The sequence below is a fragment of the Ascaphus truei genome, chromosome 2 (genome assembly GCF_040206685.1).
Source record: "Ascaphus truei isolate aAscTru1 chromosome 2, aAscTru1.hap1, whole genome shotgun sequence".
NCBI lineage: Eukaryota > Metazoa > Chordata > Amphibia > Anura > Ascaphidae > Ascaphus > Ascaphus truei.
The window spans coordinates 120,894,320-120,912,055 of record NC_134484.1 but is presented as its reverse complement, the minus strand read 5'-3'; the positions used below and the strand labels follow the sequence as shown (position 1 = coordinate 120,912,055).

Sequence of the window (17,736 nt, the reverse complement as noted above, 5' to 3'; positions counted from 1 at the left end):
AGAGAGAGAGAGTGTGAGAGAGAGAGAGTGTGAGAGAGAGAGAGTGTGAGAGAGAGAGAGAGTGTGAGAGAGAGAGAGAGTGTGTGAGAGAGAGAGTGTGTGAGAGAGAGAGTGTGTGAGAGAGAGAGTGTGTGAGAGAGAGAGTGTGTGAGAGAGAGAGTGTGTGAGAGAGAGAGTGTGTGAGAGAGAGAGTGTGTGAGAGAGTGTGTGAGAGAGAGTGTGAGAGAGTGTGAGAGAGAGTGTGAGAGAGAGAGAGTGTGAGAGAGAGAGAGTGTGAGAGAGAGAGAGAGTGTGAGAGAGAGAGAGTGTGAGAGAGAGAGAGTGTGAGAGAGAGAGAGTGTGCACGCGAGAGTGCGCGAGAGAGTCTGTGTGAGAGACATACCCAACTGCGCACTCCAACTGTTAGGTATGTATATACAACTATGTGTTCACTTTGGGCACCGTGGAAAAATCCTGATCACCTTGGGGAGCCTTGAAAAAATCCTGATAGCCTGAGGGAGCCTTGAACCGAAAAAGTTTGGGAACCACTGGGTTACACAATAATACTACAAGTGCATAAAACATACAAGCACATGATAGGAAAATCTGCGGAATATGTAGGCACTTTACAAGTAACTGATGATTATAATAATATGTTTGGTGAATTACAAAGACAATAGGAGAAGGTATACGTGCAGTGAATGGCAGTGCCTAAACACAATAAATCATTTTGTAAATCCTTTTACATGTCTTTGTATCATAAACTTAGATACGTAAACATACACCTTAGAGTCTCTAATATTCGCATGTTCTGTGTTTATTGGGTAGAGACAAATAATTTTTTAATACTACTGATGTATTTTCGTCAGTCTAATTAATCCTCCAATTTAATTCAATTGATATCATAATATTTTTATTTTGAAAGTAATTGGCTATTTTATTAAACATATAATTGTTAATATGTGTACACAATTATATAAGTATACAGTATACACACATTGTTATTTTAACAGTTTTCATTGTAAACAGTTTAATCTTATTTTATCTTGTTTGTGCAAATAGGTAATTAAGCAATTACCCCAATGGGCAATCTGAGACTTTACCAGAAACATAGTAACCCTCATGAGATAATTCCCTGAAGAAGTATTGTATTGTTTCTCTTTCTGAATATATATGTATATACCATGTTTGCCCGTTTATGGGGCGACCCATATTTTTGTTTCAAAATGCCTGATAGGCTAGTCTTACTTTCCAATGTACATGCAAACAAATAAACAAAACAACAGTTTCATTTAGGGAACACAGTTCCCTGTTCCCTTCTGGTAGCAGCATTATCGCCACTGTCTTCTTCACTTGAGTCACTTCCTACACTGTCCTGCATTGTACACTGCGGCTGCCACAAAAGATCATTTTCAGAACCACCCAGAGCATTGGAAACACAACATTTCTCGAAGCTGTGAACAATGCTCTGGGAGGAAATCAGTGTAACGGATCAGGGGACTCACGCTTCCCAGCGTGTCCCCGTCACCCCAGTCCCCACGACCTTTAACCACCCCTCTTTCCTTCGTCCTTACTCTCTCCCATCCTCCTCTCACGGCCGTTCCTCCGCGGCGCGGTTTGCGTGCCCTGACGCGCGTTTGGGTCAGGTGCGCGGCTCCCGCACTGTGCGCGCACGTTCCCGGTCATTCGCTACCCTCCGTGGTACCCGTATTCCCTCGGCGTGCGTCTATCACCCCAGCCCTTGCATTACCTGGCTCCTCCGCCTCCCCTTCCGCTTTCGGTGCCGAGCGTCTCCCCGGCGGTGCGTCCCTAGCGCCCTGTGACACGCGCGGTGCACGCGCATAACACACTTACAGGAGGCGTGCGCACCCGCTCCAGTTATTTGCCGCCCCTAAACTCTAGCTCCGCCCCCCCCCCGTGGCTTACAAGCCATCTCTCTAGATTATTTCCCTGTCTCCTCCCCTGCTCTCTCAGACCTATCCCTGCAAACTCTCACTCAAGCTTCTGCTCCACCTCTCATCCCTATTGGTCCCCTTCCTTTATAAGCAAAAACGGAGCAGGAAGGACCCAAAATCACGTTGTAACGTTCGAAACGCGTTGGATGGGTCTTTGTCACATTAAAGTGCCCTCTTAATTCATTTTTGATTTTTGGGTCCTTCCTGCTCCGTTTTTGCTTGTGCGCTTTTTCCTTTTCTTATTTACCTTATCTACAATACATTGGAAGCTGCACGGCCTGCCTACCACCTCAAGGGAATGTGAGTATTATTGTTCAGGGGAACCTGACAATGAGACTGATGGTGGGTGGACGAGTACCATCTGCCACCTGTCTTCAGGAGGATAGTACCCATACCATTGGATATTAAGTACTAATATCATTACTCATTCCTTATACCTTGTTTAGTGGTTTGGCATATTTAATTCTCATATACCTGCATTGGAGCGCTTTAGCCTATTTCTACCATTCCTTTATAACCCCACTCTTTCCTCTTAGTCATTGCTCTGCATAGCTTTCCTGTAGCTCCTGTGTATGCAGTGTCTATGCCTAGCTCCCTTGTCTGCTCAGCGCTGGTTCCTGTCCCTGCCCCTGTTTGGATTCCCTTGGTTTGAACTTGTGCATTGCTTTGGATTTGACTACTCTGCCTTCTCCTGCCCTTGAACCCTGGCTTACGGACATCACTACGCTGCCTTCTCCAACCCTTGAACTCTGGCTTACGGACATCACTACACTGCTCTCCAACCCTTGAACTCTGGCACACGGACATTACTCTCCGACCTCTGGCACCCCGGACTCAGCAAGTATACGTTAACCCTTTCTTACCAGGCCCGGCAACGCATTACCACACTCCGGGCACGCCCTCACTGCTGTGGGTGCGTGTTATACCCTTACCCACCTCAGTACTGGGGACTGGCCAGGTCTGCGGGCATACAGGCGTTACAATCAGATCCCAAGCATGAAGTACCCAATCACACCGATGTGTGACTGATTGTTTTCTTATCTTACCCATGGGAGTAAGAGTGTGGTCACCAGATCAAAGCCAGTCCAAAGTACTTCTTTCTTACATGGTCTTTAAATGGTTTGTTAACAACCACACCGAAAACTTGTAATTGGGAGGTCATACCTCTGGTTATGAAAACCAAATCGGTGTGCATTTTAGCAATTTCTTTTTTGACAGCTGTGGTTAGATGTCCCCTAAACGCATCCAAACCCCATAGCATTGAACTTATTCTAAGCAACATTCCTGGTCTTCTTCCCCAAAGAACTTTAAGCCAGTCCAAAACCAGTCTTCCCTCCATCCATCCCGTTTACTCTTTCTCTATCCCTTCAGAAGGTAACTTTTCTTTCGGCATAGTTTTTCTCTTCAAGATCAGGTATGTGGAAGTTTTGTACCATCTGCTAACACTGCTAGCATAACTGTTACTCTAGATTTCTCGTTTCCAGTAGATTTGATCATTACTGATTTTTCTCCTTTTATTTTGAACAGTAACATTCATAGGCAAGTCAAAAAACACAGGGGTTTGATATGCATTACCCATAAAACTTAGAGCTATAACTGTAACGGATCTGGGGACTCGCGGTTCCCAGCGTGTTCCTGTCACCCAAGGTTCCACAGTGACTAGTTCCTCCGCTCCCCTACATCCCCAATCTCTACCTCCCCCCCTGAGCCGTTCCTCCACGGCACGGTCCGCACGCCCAGGCTCACACTTTGCGCATGCGCGCGCTCCCCTCACCAAGCGCGCGGGTTCCCTATCGTGGGTCACGCGCTCCTCGGCGTGCCTCTGTCATCCCTGTCCATGCTCTACCTGATTCCTCCGTTCCTCCTTCTCCCCGTCTACTGTCCCGTGCGCCTCCTCTGCTGGTCTTCCCCCACGCTCTGGTGCACACGCATAACAGGGTTACAGAAGGCGCACGCACCCGCTCTACTTACCTGCCGCCCCCATGCTCTGGCTCCGCCCCCCCATCGGTTGCAGGCTATAACTCTTGATTACCTCCCTGTTTCCTCGCCTGCTCTCACTGACCTATCCCTGCAAGTAGCCACTCAAACCGATCCTCCTCCCTTCTTCCCTATTGGCCCTCCTTCCCATATAACCCCATTCTGTCCTCTTAGTCCTTGCTCTGCATAGCTTTCCTGTAGCTCCTGTGTGTGCAGTGTCTATGCCCAGCTCCCTTGTTTGTTTCAGCCCTGGTCCCTGCTCCTGTTTGGATTCCTTTGGCTTGAACTTGAACTCTGCTTTGGACCTGACTACGCTGCCTTCTCCTGCCCTTGAACCCTGGCTTTCGGACATCACTATGCTACTCTCTCCAACCCCTGAACTCTGGCACTTGGACATTACCCTCCGACCTCTGGCACCCCGGACTCAGCAAGTATAACGTTAACCCTTACTCAACAGGCCCGGCAACGCTATTACCGCACTCCGGGAACGCCCTCACTGCTGTGGGTGCGTGTTATACCCTTACCCACCTCAGTACTGGGGACTGGCCAGGTCTGCGGGCATACAGGCGTTACAATAACATAGCGTTGAAATGAAATCAGTTTTTCACTGAAATCTTGAGGCAGCCCATGTGCCAAAGTTGTACGTCATCTCACAGTTTAACCCATTTTGTAGCATCATCTTCCTACATCGTCCCAAGCTTCCTGTTAAATTCCGTTTCTGATATCTTTAAATTTTTTGCAATTTCAACTTGATAACATCTCTTGTTTCGGGAAATCCTTTATCGTGCATCTCATGAATGTACTGAACAACATGTACATCAACTCCTTCAGAATGGCCATCTTTAGGGCCTCGTAAGGCACATTGTGCATTTAGAAGTTCATCCTTTTGTTTCCTCCATTGCCTCATATTATTCTCCATTATGGCGAATTCCTTAGCTGCTGCACAGCTGTTTGTGCTTTCTGCCGCATGCACCATCAGCATTTTAAAATTGGCATCATAACACTTCGCAGTCCTCTGTTCATTTGGCCCCGTCTTTCAATACTCCTATTTTAATAGTTTAATAGTAATAAACTTGAATGTGTCTGTGATTGTCTCCCTCCCCCTCTTTGTCATTCTCCTCCCTCTCTCTGTCATTCTTGTTCCCTCATCTCTCCCTATCAATTTACCTCCCATTCTCTCTCATCCTCCTTTCTTCATTCTCTCTCCCTCATTCTCTCTCCCCTCCATCCATTATTCACTCTTCCCTCTCTCCCCATTCTCTCTCCCTCATTCTCGCTCCCCTCTCTCTGTCATTCTCTCCCCCCTTTCCCTCTCCTCTCTGTCATTCCCTCCCCCCCTTCTCTGTCATTCTCTCACCCCTCTCTGTCATTCTCCGCCCCCTCTCTCCTGCCCTCTCCACCCTCTCTCTGTCACCCTCTCCCACGTCTCTCCATAATCCTCTCCCCCCTCTGTCATTCTCCCCCCCATTGTCATTCTTTCCCCCCTTTCTCTCACTCCTCTTTGACATTCCCTCCCCCCTTTCTCTGTCATTATCTCCCCCCCTCTCCTGTCCTCTCCCCCACTCTCTGTCATCCTCTCCCACTTCTCTCCATAATACTCTCCCCCCTCTCTGTCATTCTCCCCCCCCCCCCCTTTGTCATTATCTCTCCCCCTGACACACACAAATACACACCAGGACAGAGCAGAACACACAGTGACACAACACACACACCGTCACCTCTCTCTAGTCCACGCTTTTTCCTCCCCTGGCCCCGCCCCCGGGCTCCCTACACCTCCTCCTGATTGGCTGCATTACCCAGCAGCAACCAATCAGGATGAAGGAAACTGCCCAACTCTCTCTCTACTTGGGGAAATCCCTCTGCAGTTAGAAATCTCCCGCCCCCCAAATTCTGCCACCCTAGGTAGCCGCCTAATGGTTGAACCGCCCTGGAGAAATCGAGTTGTCGTTTTTTAGATTTTGAGTGATGTATTATCTACTTGTAAGGATGAAGTCATTGTTTTGGCTGGAGATTTTTACTGCACAGGAATCATAGAGAGCCGCACCCTCTGTCCTCCAGAGAGTTAATCTCTTTGTTACAAATGTTTTCTCTTGTTGATACTTGAAAAAATCTGAATCATGGTGCCAAGCAATATACTTGGTTAAAAGTTAATTGGAATCATGTTTCCATGGCAAGACTTGACCGTGTGTATGTTACCTGCCAGTTTTTAAACAGGGTGAGTGGATGTAGATAGAGCCACTGACAGGACCCAGAACCGGAGTTACGATTGGGGTCCCGTCCCCCCACCCTGTGTCGGCGGTCTTGCAAGCCCCCCATTTCACACCTCGTGAGCCCCCTTCTCTATCCCCCCACCCTCTTCTCATGTATTTCTCTCTCCACTCTTATCCCCTCTCTTCCTCACTCACTCCTACCCTCATTCCCTCTCTTATACCTCCTCTCTCCTCTCACTCTCTCCCCCCTCCTTCAATTACTGCACTCTCACTCAATCCTGCTTCCTTTTTCCCCACTCTTCACACTCTTCTCCCCCCCAGTGCACGATGAGCCTCTCTCTCATGCTGGTGCGCGCCAGAAGCTGCGCCTGGCACACGTTGATGTCAGAGGCTCGGCAAGGGACAGTGTCAGTGAAGGAGGCCGACAGCTGGGGAGGACCGGAGCCTGGCGGCAACGAAAAGACCGACAGCCGGGCAAAGAAGTTGGGCCCGGCCAGAGGTTGGGCCCAACTGGTTTGTCCGGCCGCCAGGCCCCCCGTGGCCACTAGGCCAGGACACTTGTCCCGGCTCTCCCGTCCTGGATGTAGAACTATACCAACCAGTTCTTCTGATCATCATATGGCTTGTTGTAACTTTCCTCTATATCATTAAACCATACAAGTTCTTATTGGCATTTTAATGTCAAGGTATTAGAAGACACACAATTTTTGGGGGGTTTGGGGGGGGGGAGCATTGGATTACATACAAGAATGATTTTGAGACACTTAGGCAGTGGTGGGATGTAGGTAAAATACAGGTTTGAGTTTTTTTGTGAACAATATACTAGTTTACATTACTAATGTTACTGCTTCTCTTAATCAGAGTCTGGGCTGGCCTTAAGGCAAGGTGGTAGCCATGGGCCCCGTGCCTCCTCCTGTCTACACCAGGATCCAAAGAGTGGAGAGCTGGCGGAGGGAGCTGGGGAGTCCTGGAACTAGCACAGGGCCGCACCACTGCTATCACCAAGGTAGGGACGGGGGACAGAAGGTGGTGGTGGGTGCCTGTGTGTGTAGCTGGTGAAGGTGAGTGTGTGTGGGGGGATTTACTTTATGCGGAGCAGTCTTCCTTCTGCAGTGTCCCATTGTCATGATGATGCGATGCATTGCCATGACAATGCAACGTCACGTTATGCTATGACATCATAACACTGCAGGAGGAGGGGCCACGCTGATTGCATGACGCTTTGGGCCCTGCCAAAGGTAAGGCCGGCTCAATGTGTGACTTGGAAACAGAAATTCTGGAAATACAGAAAACATTTGAGGCTCAACATACTACAACAGTTATAGATCTTCAGAATTTAAAGCAAAAAATACATCTGTTGAATAGTTTCTTAGAGGGTAAAGTGACTGGAGCTTTTCCAAAATGCAATAGAAATGGATGCATAAACTAAGGTATTTTTTGGTATGGAAAAGAAGTGTGCTGCGCTGAAACAAAATGAATTGTTTTAAAATGTGTGATGGAAAGGAAGTTTCTGGTCCTGTAGGTATTTGAAAGTATGCGGCTTCCTTTTATAAAGACCTTTACAGTGCTGATCCTGTGGATGAAGTTGAAATGGAGACTTTTCTCACTGATTAACCATCTTTCCAGCTAACGGGACAAGAGGAACTGGTTTTACCATTGACGCTTGATGAATTGTTTATTGCTGTGGCCGGTTTGTCCAATGGGAGGATGCCGGGTATTGATGGACTAACCATTGAGTTCTATAAAGAATGTTGGACTTTGATTGGAAATTATTTTATTCACGTTATTTTAGACTGAATTAAGATGAAAGTATTACCATTGAGCTGTCGCAGGGCAGTTCTCACTTTACTGCCATAAATGTATCAAAATCTTGAGGCCAGTGTCCTTATTATGGTCTGATTATAAAATTCTGCCAAATACTGTTTTGCAAATTGCCTTAAAAAGTATTTGGGGCCCATTATGGATGCAGATCGGTCTTATTGTATTCCTGGATGGTCTATCTTTGATCATTTATTTTTGATTGGGAAGGTTATTTGGGAAGGAGATTGGGAAGGTTTTTAATTAAAATGTTGGTCTTATTTCTTTGGACCGGGAAAGGCTTTTGACAGAGTTGATCATTTTTATTTATTTAAAACCATGCTTTCTTTTGGATTTTGACAAGTTTCTATTTCTTATGTTCAGGTATTATATTCTAATATTTATAGTGTTTTGAAAGTTAATGGTAGGCTGAGCTGTCCTTTTCCCATAGAGAGAGGGATACGGTGATCTGTCTGTCTCTCTCTCTCTCTCTCTGTGTCTGTCTCTCTCTCTCTCTCTCTCTGTGTGTCTGTCTCTCTCTCTCTCTGTCTGTCTCTCTCTCTCTGTGTCTGTCTCTCTCTCTCTCTCTGTGTGTCTGTCTCTCCCTCTCTGTGTCTGTCTCTCTCTCTCTCTCTGTGTCTGTCTCTCTCTCTCTCTCTCTCTCTCTGTGTCTGTCTCTCTCTCTCTCTGTCTGTCTCTCTCTCTCTGTGTCTGTCTCTCTCTCTCTCTCTCTGTGTCTGTCTCTCCCTCTCTGTGTCTGTCTCTCTCTCTCTCTCTGTGTCTGTCTCTCTCTCTCTCTCTGTGTCTGTCTCTCTCTCTCTCTGTGTCTGTCTCTCTCTCTCTGTGTCTGTCTCTCTCTCTCTGTGTCTGTCTCTCTCTCTGTGTCTGTCTGTCTGTCTGTCGGTCTGTCTGTCGGTCTCTCTGTCTGTCTCTCTCTGTCTCTTTCTGTCTCTGTCTCTCTCTGTCTCTCTCTCTCTCTGTCTCTCTCTCTCTCTCTCTGTCTCTCTCTCTCTCTCTGTCTCTCTCTCTCTCTCTGTCTCTCTCTCTCTGTCTCTCTCTGTCTCTCTCACTGGGCAGTTTGCTCTGTTTTGCTTCTGGCACAAAACTTCACAGCCCCACCTGTTGTCTGTGCAAGGAAACTGCACACAATTTATGTCCGTCACTTATGAAAAGTAAAGTGTGCACACATCCCATGAACTCACCACTTGACTGATATCATATGCCCAGGGAAGAAAGAGGATCCCAGTGTTATATTTTTCCCAATGCGAGAGCATAAAGGCAAACAGCACAACGCAGGTGACTGAATACATCCTTTTAGCTGTTAATCCTGCTTCTCCTGAATCACATCCAAAGATGGAGAACAAAGATAATGGAAAGATAGACGCTGCCCAGCTGTCCAATCCATGGTCAAATAACTCCCCCAAAGGACTGCTTGACTGAGTCCTTCTGGCATGTTTCCCATCAATTGAATCTACAAGAAAAGCAAACAAGTGACATGAAGAAAGTACCGTATAAGCTGAGATAAGACCTATGTGATGTTGCATTGGTGTTCAGGACACTAAATAATATAAATATAAATCACCCAAAGAGTTTAAAATACAAAGGAAGTGAAATAAACTAATGTTACTCCTATGTGTAAGATAAACTAATTTCTAAATTATGTGCACAACACTGATTAGCTCTATGCTACATTATCTATAAATGAAAAAGATTCTGGTGCAAAACCAAAACTGTAGAAATCAATATATAGTGTAAACACCTGTGTTTATGATACCTTTTTAATAGACTTAGAGAATTCTAAATGTTTCTAATTGTACTTCTAGGAGCTCAACTTCCACCGTCATCAGTTCAGATATAATAAATATATACTGAATGGTCCTAATAATTTGTAGGGGGAAAAACACAGCAGAAAACCAGAGAAATTTGACTTTCAACAGTTTGCTATTTTTTATGATTAATTAATACATGCTCCTTCGCAATAAAACACAGTGAATTGATAGAGGTCTGGAGGTAAAGTAGCTCAGCGAAGGTCTAGCTATTATCTCTGCACATTGTGCCAAATCAATACTGGTGGAAGATAGCCAGGAATTCTAAATATTTAACTGCAGTCTTATAATTGAGTTAAATTTCTTCCGAACGAAAAAGTCTGTCTAGAGTGAAAGGCTTCTTGGTTTAATAACTATTATTGTGTTAGAAGCAACAAAGTGATTATTGTCTTTTGATTATTACAAATGTCTGTTACAATTCCCTAATTCTTCTGAGTTTCATCATACCGCTGTGTAAGCGGAACTAACATTGGAATCAAAGATTCAAGTATTTAGAATCTAAATCTCCTATCAGTTTTAATACAATTCCATAACCCGTCATGGTTTTACTTCTGCTTCTCTGCTCACTTTGGACCATACAGTATGACCCAGTTTGAACCCAAGAGCAGAAAATAACCAATTGCAGACATTATCTCAGAATGTTCTTATTTGGGGGGGTTTAACACATAAATGTATAATATATAAGCATACATACAGTATCAATCATATGTTTTTAATAATTAATCATTTTGTTACCTGGCTCACAATGACAGATATAATCTTTATTGATTTCAAAACTCTGGCATTTTTTTTCGTTTCCTACAGTAGAATTATATGAGGAATATCTTCTTAACTGGGGGTTGATAGAAAGAAAAGGTGAAAAACCAAAAACTTCAGTGTGAATTACTGTTTTACAGTAACTCAGTGTATTTAAATGACCCATTGTCATTGTAAGGACACATTATTAAAGAAAGCTTGTGTTTAAGATGAATAACACACGTGTGTGATTATACTTTAGTAAATTGGGCAGCCTATTTACCGCATACATTTTGTGCCATCCTGAATGAATCACTGTAATTTATTAAATTTGCCCTAAATGTCTCACTTGGACATAATGTAACTTTCTTACAGAACTAAATAAGAGTGTACATCATTTCATCCTGAAACCAAATATATTATTTAGCAAACACCATTAATTAAGAAGTCATATTACCGTACCTAGAGCATAAGCCAAAAAGTTTCCTAGTGCTGCAGGGACCCAAACCCAATTTGGAATATGGTCATGGCCATCACCTAGAAAAAAGGTAAATACGGTTACATTCAGACACAGTGATCTCTTAGCATTGTTATAAAGAAGTGGGAGGATTCTTATGGGACTGATATATATATATATATGTGCGTGTGTGCGTGCGTGCGTGTTCCCCAGTTGGAAGGAAATCCCTGGCTTCTGGATGGTACTGGCCTGCTGGTAATGGTGAGGCCTCTCTGGATTAGGTGAGTGCCTCAGCCCATGAGGGACTGAGCATATGTCTCACTCCCAGCCGGGAGGAGAGCTAAGAGCTCCTCCCCCATGAAGGGATAGTCTGGAACCCCAATCACTAACCCACCCCTAAGGGCTGAACTTCATACTATAATGTAGGCACTTCCTTCCTGTAACTGAAAGAGGGAGGGCCCAATATATGCACCACCACTCCAGTCACTCAGGAAGTCAGCATGAGAAGGGGGAAAACCCCATAGGACAGCCTGTCACTGTCTGTGTCTTACTAGAACTTACATGACCGGGAAGGTAGAGAGATAGCTGGACCAGCCATCACTATATATATATATCTTTATCATATAATGTTTTTTCTGATACAGCGGTGACGATGTACACAGATGTTTGCTGGCACAATGAGTCCCTGCCCCGTAGAGCGTACAATCTAATGCCGTAGGCCCAGAGAGATCAAGTGACCTGCCCAAGGTCACATGGAGCGCAGACTGAGTTTGGAACTGGGTTTACCAGCATCAGCGACATTACCACCGAGCTACTTGTCACATTGCTGCAGACAAGTCAAGATTAAAAGCCCTAGGGTAACATACACCTTCCTGGTAAACTGTTTGGGAAACAAGGACTTACTGAAGCTTCACATAATGTTAACTGCAAATTCAATTAAAACATTATAAAAACATATAAACCCCCCAAATAATCTAAATACATGAGAAAATAAAATACAACAAGAACTGTGATTGTCAGCCCGCAGGACTCACTGCAAGTCACTGCTGGGACCTCAAGACTAGACATACGAGACAGACGCATTTTTCTCTTGGGAAATTGCAGTACCTCAATATCCTTTTGGTACCTGGTGTTCCCTGTCTCCCTTAGACCGGCAGGACCGCCTCTCACCCCAAGGTAAGTGTCTCCTCCTCACTCCAAAGTGTGTGTGAATGGGGTCTTACCTTCTCCGGAATGGCCCTCCGCCTGCAGCATTTCGTTGTCATGGCGACGCATAGTCACATGATGACGCGTTGCCATGACAAAGCAACGTCACATATCGTTGTGATGTCATGGCGCCGCAACGCTGCAGGAGTAAAACCGCTCTTCGAGGTAAGTATCCCCAACACTTCCACCGGAGGTGCCTCACTGCCTGTGTGCTGCCTTAGGCCCCCGCATAGTGGGTATTACAACTGATGCCTTGCCTTTAATTCGAAGATGTAAGTTTCGGCATGGGACAAAACAATGGCATCAAATGACAATGTACAAAGGTCAGGTCTATATGTGTGCAATATGCCTGTGGCACAGCTTTTTTGAGATTGTGGGGGAGATGTATTAGTGAAAAAAAAAGTGTTAATAGAACTTTGTTTTGAAATATTATTTGGCCAAACTAACTCCAAGTGACACGGATTTTTTTTAAATTTAAATACAATATAAAAAAAAGTGATGCACGGAGATGCAGAGTTTCATACACCTCATTATCTGTGGGTCATGTACAGCCTCTTATTGACACTGCCCGAATCACAAACATAAGCACATGGCACTAAACATGGAGCAAATTTTTTTGTCTCTCTGACGCCAAGAGACGCACGACAAAATGAAAGCAATTTGCTTTAATTATACTCCAAATGTCCCGTCATGCATCCCCCCATCTAAATCTCAGGAAGAAACAGGCCCCTTATTTCCCAATAGGCCCGGGCCTAGGGCAGAAAAATCAGCGAGGTGGGGACGGCATCTCAGCGCCTTCATTTGCCGCCTCCGGAAGATTTGGGAAAGCTGGTGCTCCGTCACCGCACTTCTCCTCCAGCTTTGCGGCGTCACATGGCGACGTGTTGCCATGACAACGTGACGTCATGGCATCATTTGACGCTGCAACGCTGGAGGAGGACGGCTGCAAAAAGGTGAGTGCCTAAGGGCGCGCCATAGGTAAAACCGGCCCTGGGAAGAAATAGTACCATTCCTAGGTTCCTAGACAAAATTGTATCTATCAGTTAGTAATATTAATATATATGTATGAGAGAGTAGTCAAAATTGATTAATAAAAAGTGGTACTGTGCCTGATTAAAAAAGAAAATATACATGCATTAAGCATTGGGAAATGGGTGTATTGGCAAATCCCTTTTTCTTTAAACAAGAAAGTTTCATTTTAAGTTTATAAAAAAAAAAGTAGTGGTGCTCTGTAACCCTCAGAACAACCATTTTTGACCACATGTGTGACAGAAATAATAGGTGTCCCACCAGCTTGAGAAGCTAAAAATAAATATAGCCCTGGTCTCCCTTACCAGCGTGGGTCCGGCGGCTCTCCACTGGTTTGCGCCGCCATCGGGGCGGGCGACGCCATGTTTGAGTTGACAGCGCGTGCGCGTATCGCTTGCGCATGTGCGGACAAGTGCGGCGGCCATCTTAGAGGTGGCAGACAGAGCGCAGGGCAATATAGAAAGGCAGGAAAGCCCCCTAGAGGTTGCGCATGCGCAGGAAAGTGGGGCCATTAGGTTAGCGCAGGCGCAGATAGGAAAAGGTAGGCGGCAATTAGAGAGGCGCCCATGCGGTCTCCATACGCAGGAGCCTCCTTGGGAACTACAGTTCCCAGGAGGCATAGCTGCAGGCAGTCAGATGTTTTAGCTTAGCCAATAGGGCTGAGGAATCCTTCTGTTAGGGGAGGATCTATTTTAGGGATATTGGCAGGCTTGCAGGAAGGAAGACACTCAGGGATGGGAGGCAGACAGGGGAGGAGGTAGGTGTGCAGGGTCAGTGACCAATGCACTAGGCCAGAGTACCCTCCCCAGGCCCCAGATAGCCCTGAGTCACCAGTGAGTTGCTGCCGCTATGGACCGACCCAAGGTAGGGCTGCTGCCACCTTAGTTGAGCAGGATAGCAAGTTGCAACAGTGTTGTTTTGCAGTGCAGCCACAGTAGTTAACTTTGGCTGCTGCAAGAGAGTCCCCTCATTGTGAAGGGGGGGTGTTTTCTATACTATACACAGTGTATGTTATATCACCAGTGCCAGTTGCACATGGTGAACTGCCAGAGTCTGGGATCGGACAGAATCTACAGCAAGAGATCTTCTGCATGAAGGGACTAGGCCAGAGGTAATCCCCCAGGGCCCAGTTAGTCCCCTGAGACACTGTAGAGAATATAAGTGTATGATATAGGGAAGGCCTTAAGTTAGGGAATCCTTCACTATACCCATAGAGAGATGCTGCAGGACAGTGCCTGACTGTCAGTACATCGTGTAGCTGAAAGAGTATCTGACTCCATAGCAGAGACTGTTGCAAAGGATCATCCGGCTGGGGATCCCTCCCCTGGGGAGTCAGACAGTGTACTCATCCCTGCATGGAGCAGCGCGTCGCGCCGTGGGACCCAGTTGCGGAGTTGCTGATTACAAAGGATTATCGTGATCAGGACTATGATCAGGGAGGTAGTATATTAAGTGCACCACCGGGCCCCAACACAGGGAGGCTGTAAGAGACGTGTTCAGAGGTACGCAATGAAGACTGTTTTAAGGTGAAATTAAAATAAGGCTTTATTACGCCTGTTGCTTTAAACACAGCAAACATGTAAATCAGCAAAAAAATCCGATCCACTCTGGAGTATATATACACTTGTGATCCAGTTCTCTCTAACTGCGTGGTTAGCCCAGCGATTCACCAGCCCAAATCATAGAGACCTTTAAATATGTATAGATTGACATAGATAATTGACATAGAAAAGTCTTATCTGTTAGCTGGGTTGCTGTAGGAGAAGCTTCTCTGCTCTCTTGGATCCGCACACCCTTGTGTGCTAAGGCAATGTCAGGCTCCAAGTTTAGAATCTTGTCCCCTTTGTCTTGTTGTCAGCTTGCCGCTCAAGACATCTGTCCTTCCTTGGTTCAGGCCAGTTGTGGACTAAGGAATCTCCCTTCCTGTCTCAGAGGCAGGCTTTTTCTAACACCTGTAATCAGCCAGGTGGTGTTAGTTAATTGCCTACCAGCAGTTAACCACCATACTGCTGGATTAGAGGCACATTTGTGAACAGGGATAAGTCCCCTGTTACAGAGGCGCAATCCCTCACACTCACCTTATTGTTGTGGACATTCAAGGGATAAGTGCCCTGGCACTTTGGTACACAAAGGACATTCAGGGTGATGTACTGATGGAGGGATGGTATGCATTCAGGGGATGCAATGTTATCCATATGTGGTAATGATATATTGATGTTATGCAATGAGAGTTTCACTGAAGTTACCGTACATGCTCAGTAAATACTGTTTGTTCTCATTGTGTGTATTTACTGTATGGTTGTTCTGGTGAGGGCACACTCCCACCACGTTGGGATCCCTCATCAGTAGAGGCGCTGCACCGAGTGTAAGTATACCCCAGGCTCCCAGTGGCAGAGGCTCAGCCCTCCTGGTTGCCAAACAGGTACAGCACCACACTGATAAGTAGTCAGATACACCTACCCGCTCCAATCTCACTTAGGGTGGGGGTAGGAGGGCTTCATAAATTATTCTGATCATCCAAATTACATGCACTGGATGTTGTACAATAATTTCGCTTGGTATGCTGCTGATATGAAAACATGCAATAATGCGTGTGAGGTTTATTTATAGATAAGAGATATATGGTATCTCTTATTATCACAAAGAAAGCCTCCCCGGGGATTGCTATCACTATCTCAACTGCAATCTGCAGCTCCTACACAGGGTAAGATAAATTGGCAATGTTCACCTCTCTCCCACAGAGCAAACTCATACATACAATATATTGTCAGTCTATCGCTGAAGTTGGAGAACATTCCAGCCTTAGGGTCAGGTTGGGGATTGCATGTACAGTGCTTTTTGCACTTCGCCTTGGCCTTGTGGTCGGGAGCATTTTAAAAGCACAGAGCAATGTTTGCATACAGAGCACTGACCAGTCTGGCTGTCTCACCGTGGGTTGACTGTCTGATGCCATGGTGTGCCATTAACCAAAGATATACCCTTGTATGGGGTCTGTCTGAGAGTCATTCGGCTGATAACAACCTTTGTTTTGGGCACTGGATGCCGTGCACCACAGTACTCACCACAGTACTGACCTCAGTCGACTCTTGCTGGCCTTTTGGCTGAACTGTTCTCAAGTACTTGTGCCTGAGCACTTGTGTCACATACACCTTGGGCTCTTAGAAAAAAAAAGAGGTCAATTTTTATGAACCATTTATTGCATCTAATTTTGGTAAGAGGTAAATGTTGTTAAAAGAGCCTTTATTAAACTTTTTATTTCATTGTTTTAGCAGTGCTAAAAGTTAAGTGTCACATGTTAAGTATCTGAAGAGTTACATTGGAGTTGAATTGGAGATAATAATAAAAAAAGACCTGGATTCAGCGCTCTAAGAATAGATTTCATCAACTGCTATGCAAGCTGTCGTGCTGTATTTGCCACTCAGGTCTGATTTATACATTTATAATCTCAATTCATCCTCATATTCTCCATTACCTGGGAACTCTCTCCTCTTACCTTTCTCTCATTGCCACCTGCACGGCCTCCCAATATGCCCTCCCTATTGCTGTTTCCTCGCTCCTTTGTAAAATGTTCTATTCTTTCCAACTTCCACACTGTCCTCCTAATACCTACACGCATTGCCTCACTTGCTGGCCCTGTTAGTCTCCCAACATACCACATAGATTATACATTTTTGGGGGCAGGGATTTCCTTTCTTGTTGTCTGAATTGTTGCACTTATTGTATTATAATTCTGTGTACTGTATTGTCTCTTTGTAAGGTATTGAGACCAATGTGGGCGCTAAATAAAGATGTACATACATATATAATGTCGTTTTTTGTTTTTTAAACATTTCCACTAGTCAGAACCAGCAATTGCCCTACGTTAAATGTGCATTTGGTCTGAGCCAAAGTTAACATTTGGAATAATATTCTTCTTTACCCTCCATCTTTTTTGTCATTTCCAACAAATTGATTAATTTAACAAACTAAAATCTTTATGTATGTAGGTTGGAAATGACTTCTGGTTTCACTACTAATATGTGGGCTCTATATCTTCTTTCTCTTCCTGAACAACTGAACTTCTACTTCTGCATTCCTACAGGATCTGTACCTTGTTCGCTTGTGCAAGTCAACAGACAAGCCTGTAATGTAAAGGGCTAGGAAACAGGGAAGAGAAATGTCCATGTACAGTACAGCAGTATTCCTTAGTCATAGAATTACTTGAGTTAGGCGCAGTCATGACTTGCTTTTGAAAAATGTTACAGGTATGTAATGCTTTTAAAGCATTCTCCATGTATGGGGTAAGTACATAGCTAATGTTATTTTTATCTGAAATAGTGCATCTTTAATGCTTATTCCACCCACCTATGTGAAATGAAATCCTCATCAATGTCAATGTTACTCGTGGCACACGTACAGCTATTTTGGTTTTGCATGCTGCAATCATACAAGTATAAAGCACAGATCTGAACCTATTTGTTAAACTGCAATAACATTAGTGCAAAATCACACCAAAATGAAGACAATTACCAGTAGTAGCAAAGAAAATGAGGAATTCTCGTCATATTAAAAAATAATTATATATG

General features: G+C 45.0%; 1 protein-coding gene across 2 annotated transcripts in view; it reads right to left on the bottom strand.

The window, feature by feature from the left end:
- LOC142485686 (ethanolaminephosphotransferase 1-like) overlaps positions 1 to 17,736 on the bottom strand; it is a 74,214-nt gene that overhangs the window by 28,749 nt on the left and 27,729 nt on the right. For both annotated transcript variants that reach the window (XM_075584488.1, XM_075584498.1), the window contains exons 4-5: positions 10,942 to 11,016; positions 9,121 to 9,389 (exon numbers count right to left, since the gene is read on the bottom strand). In XM_075584488.1, coding sequence (XP_075440603.1) covers positions 9,121 to 9,389; positions 10,942 to 11,016 — 344 coding nt within the window. The remainder of the gene's footprint in view (positions 1 to 9,120; positions 9,390 to 10,941; positions 11,017 to 17,736) is intronic.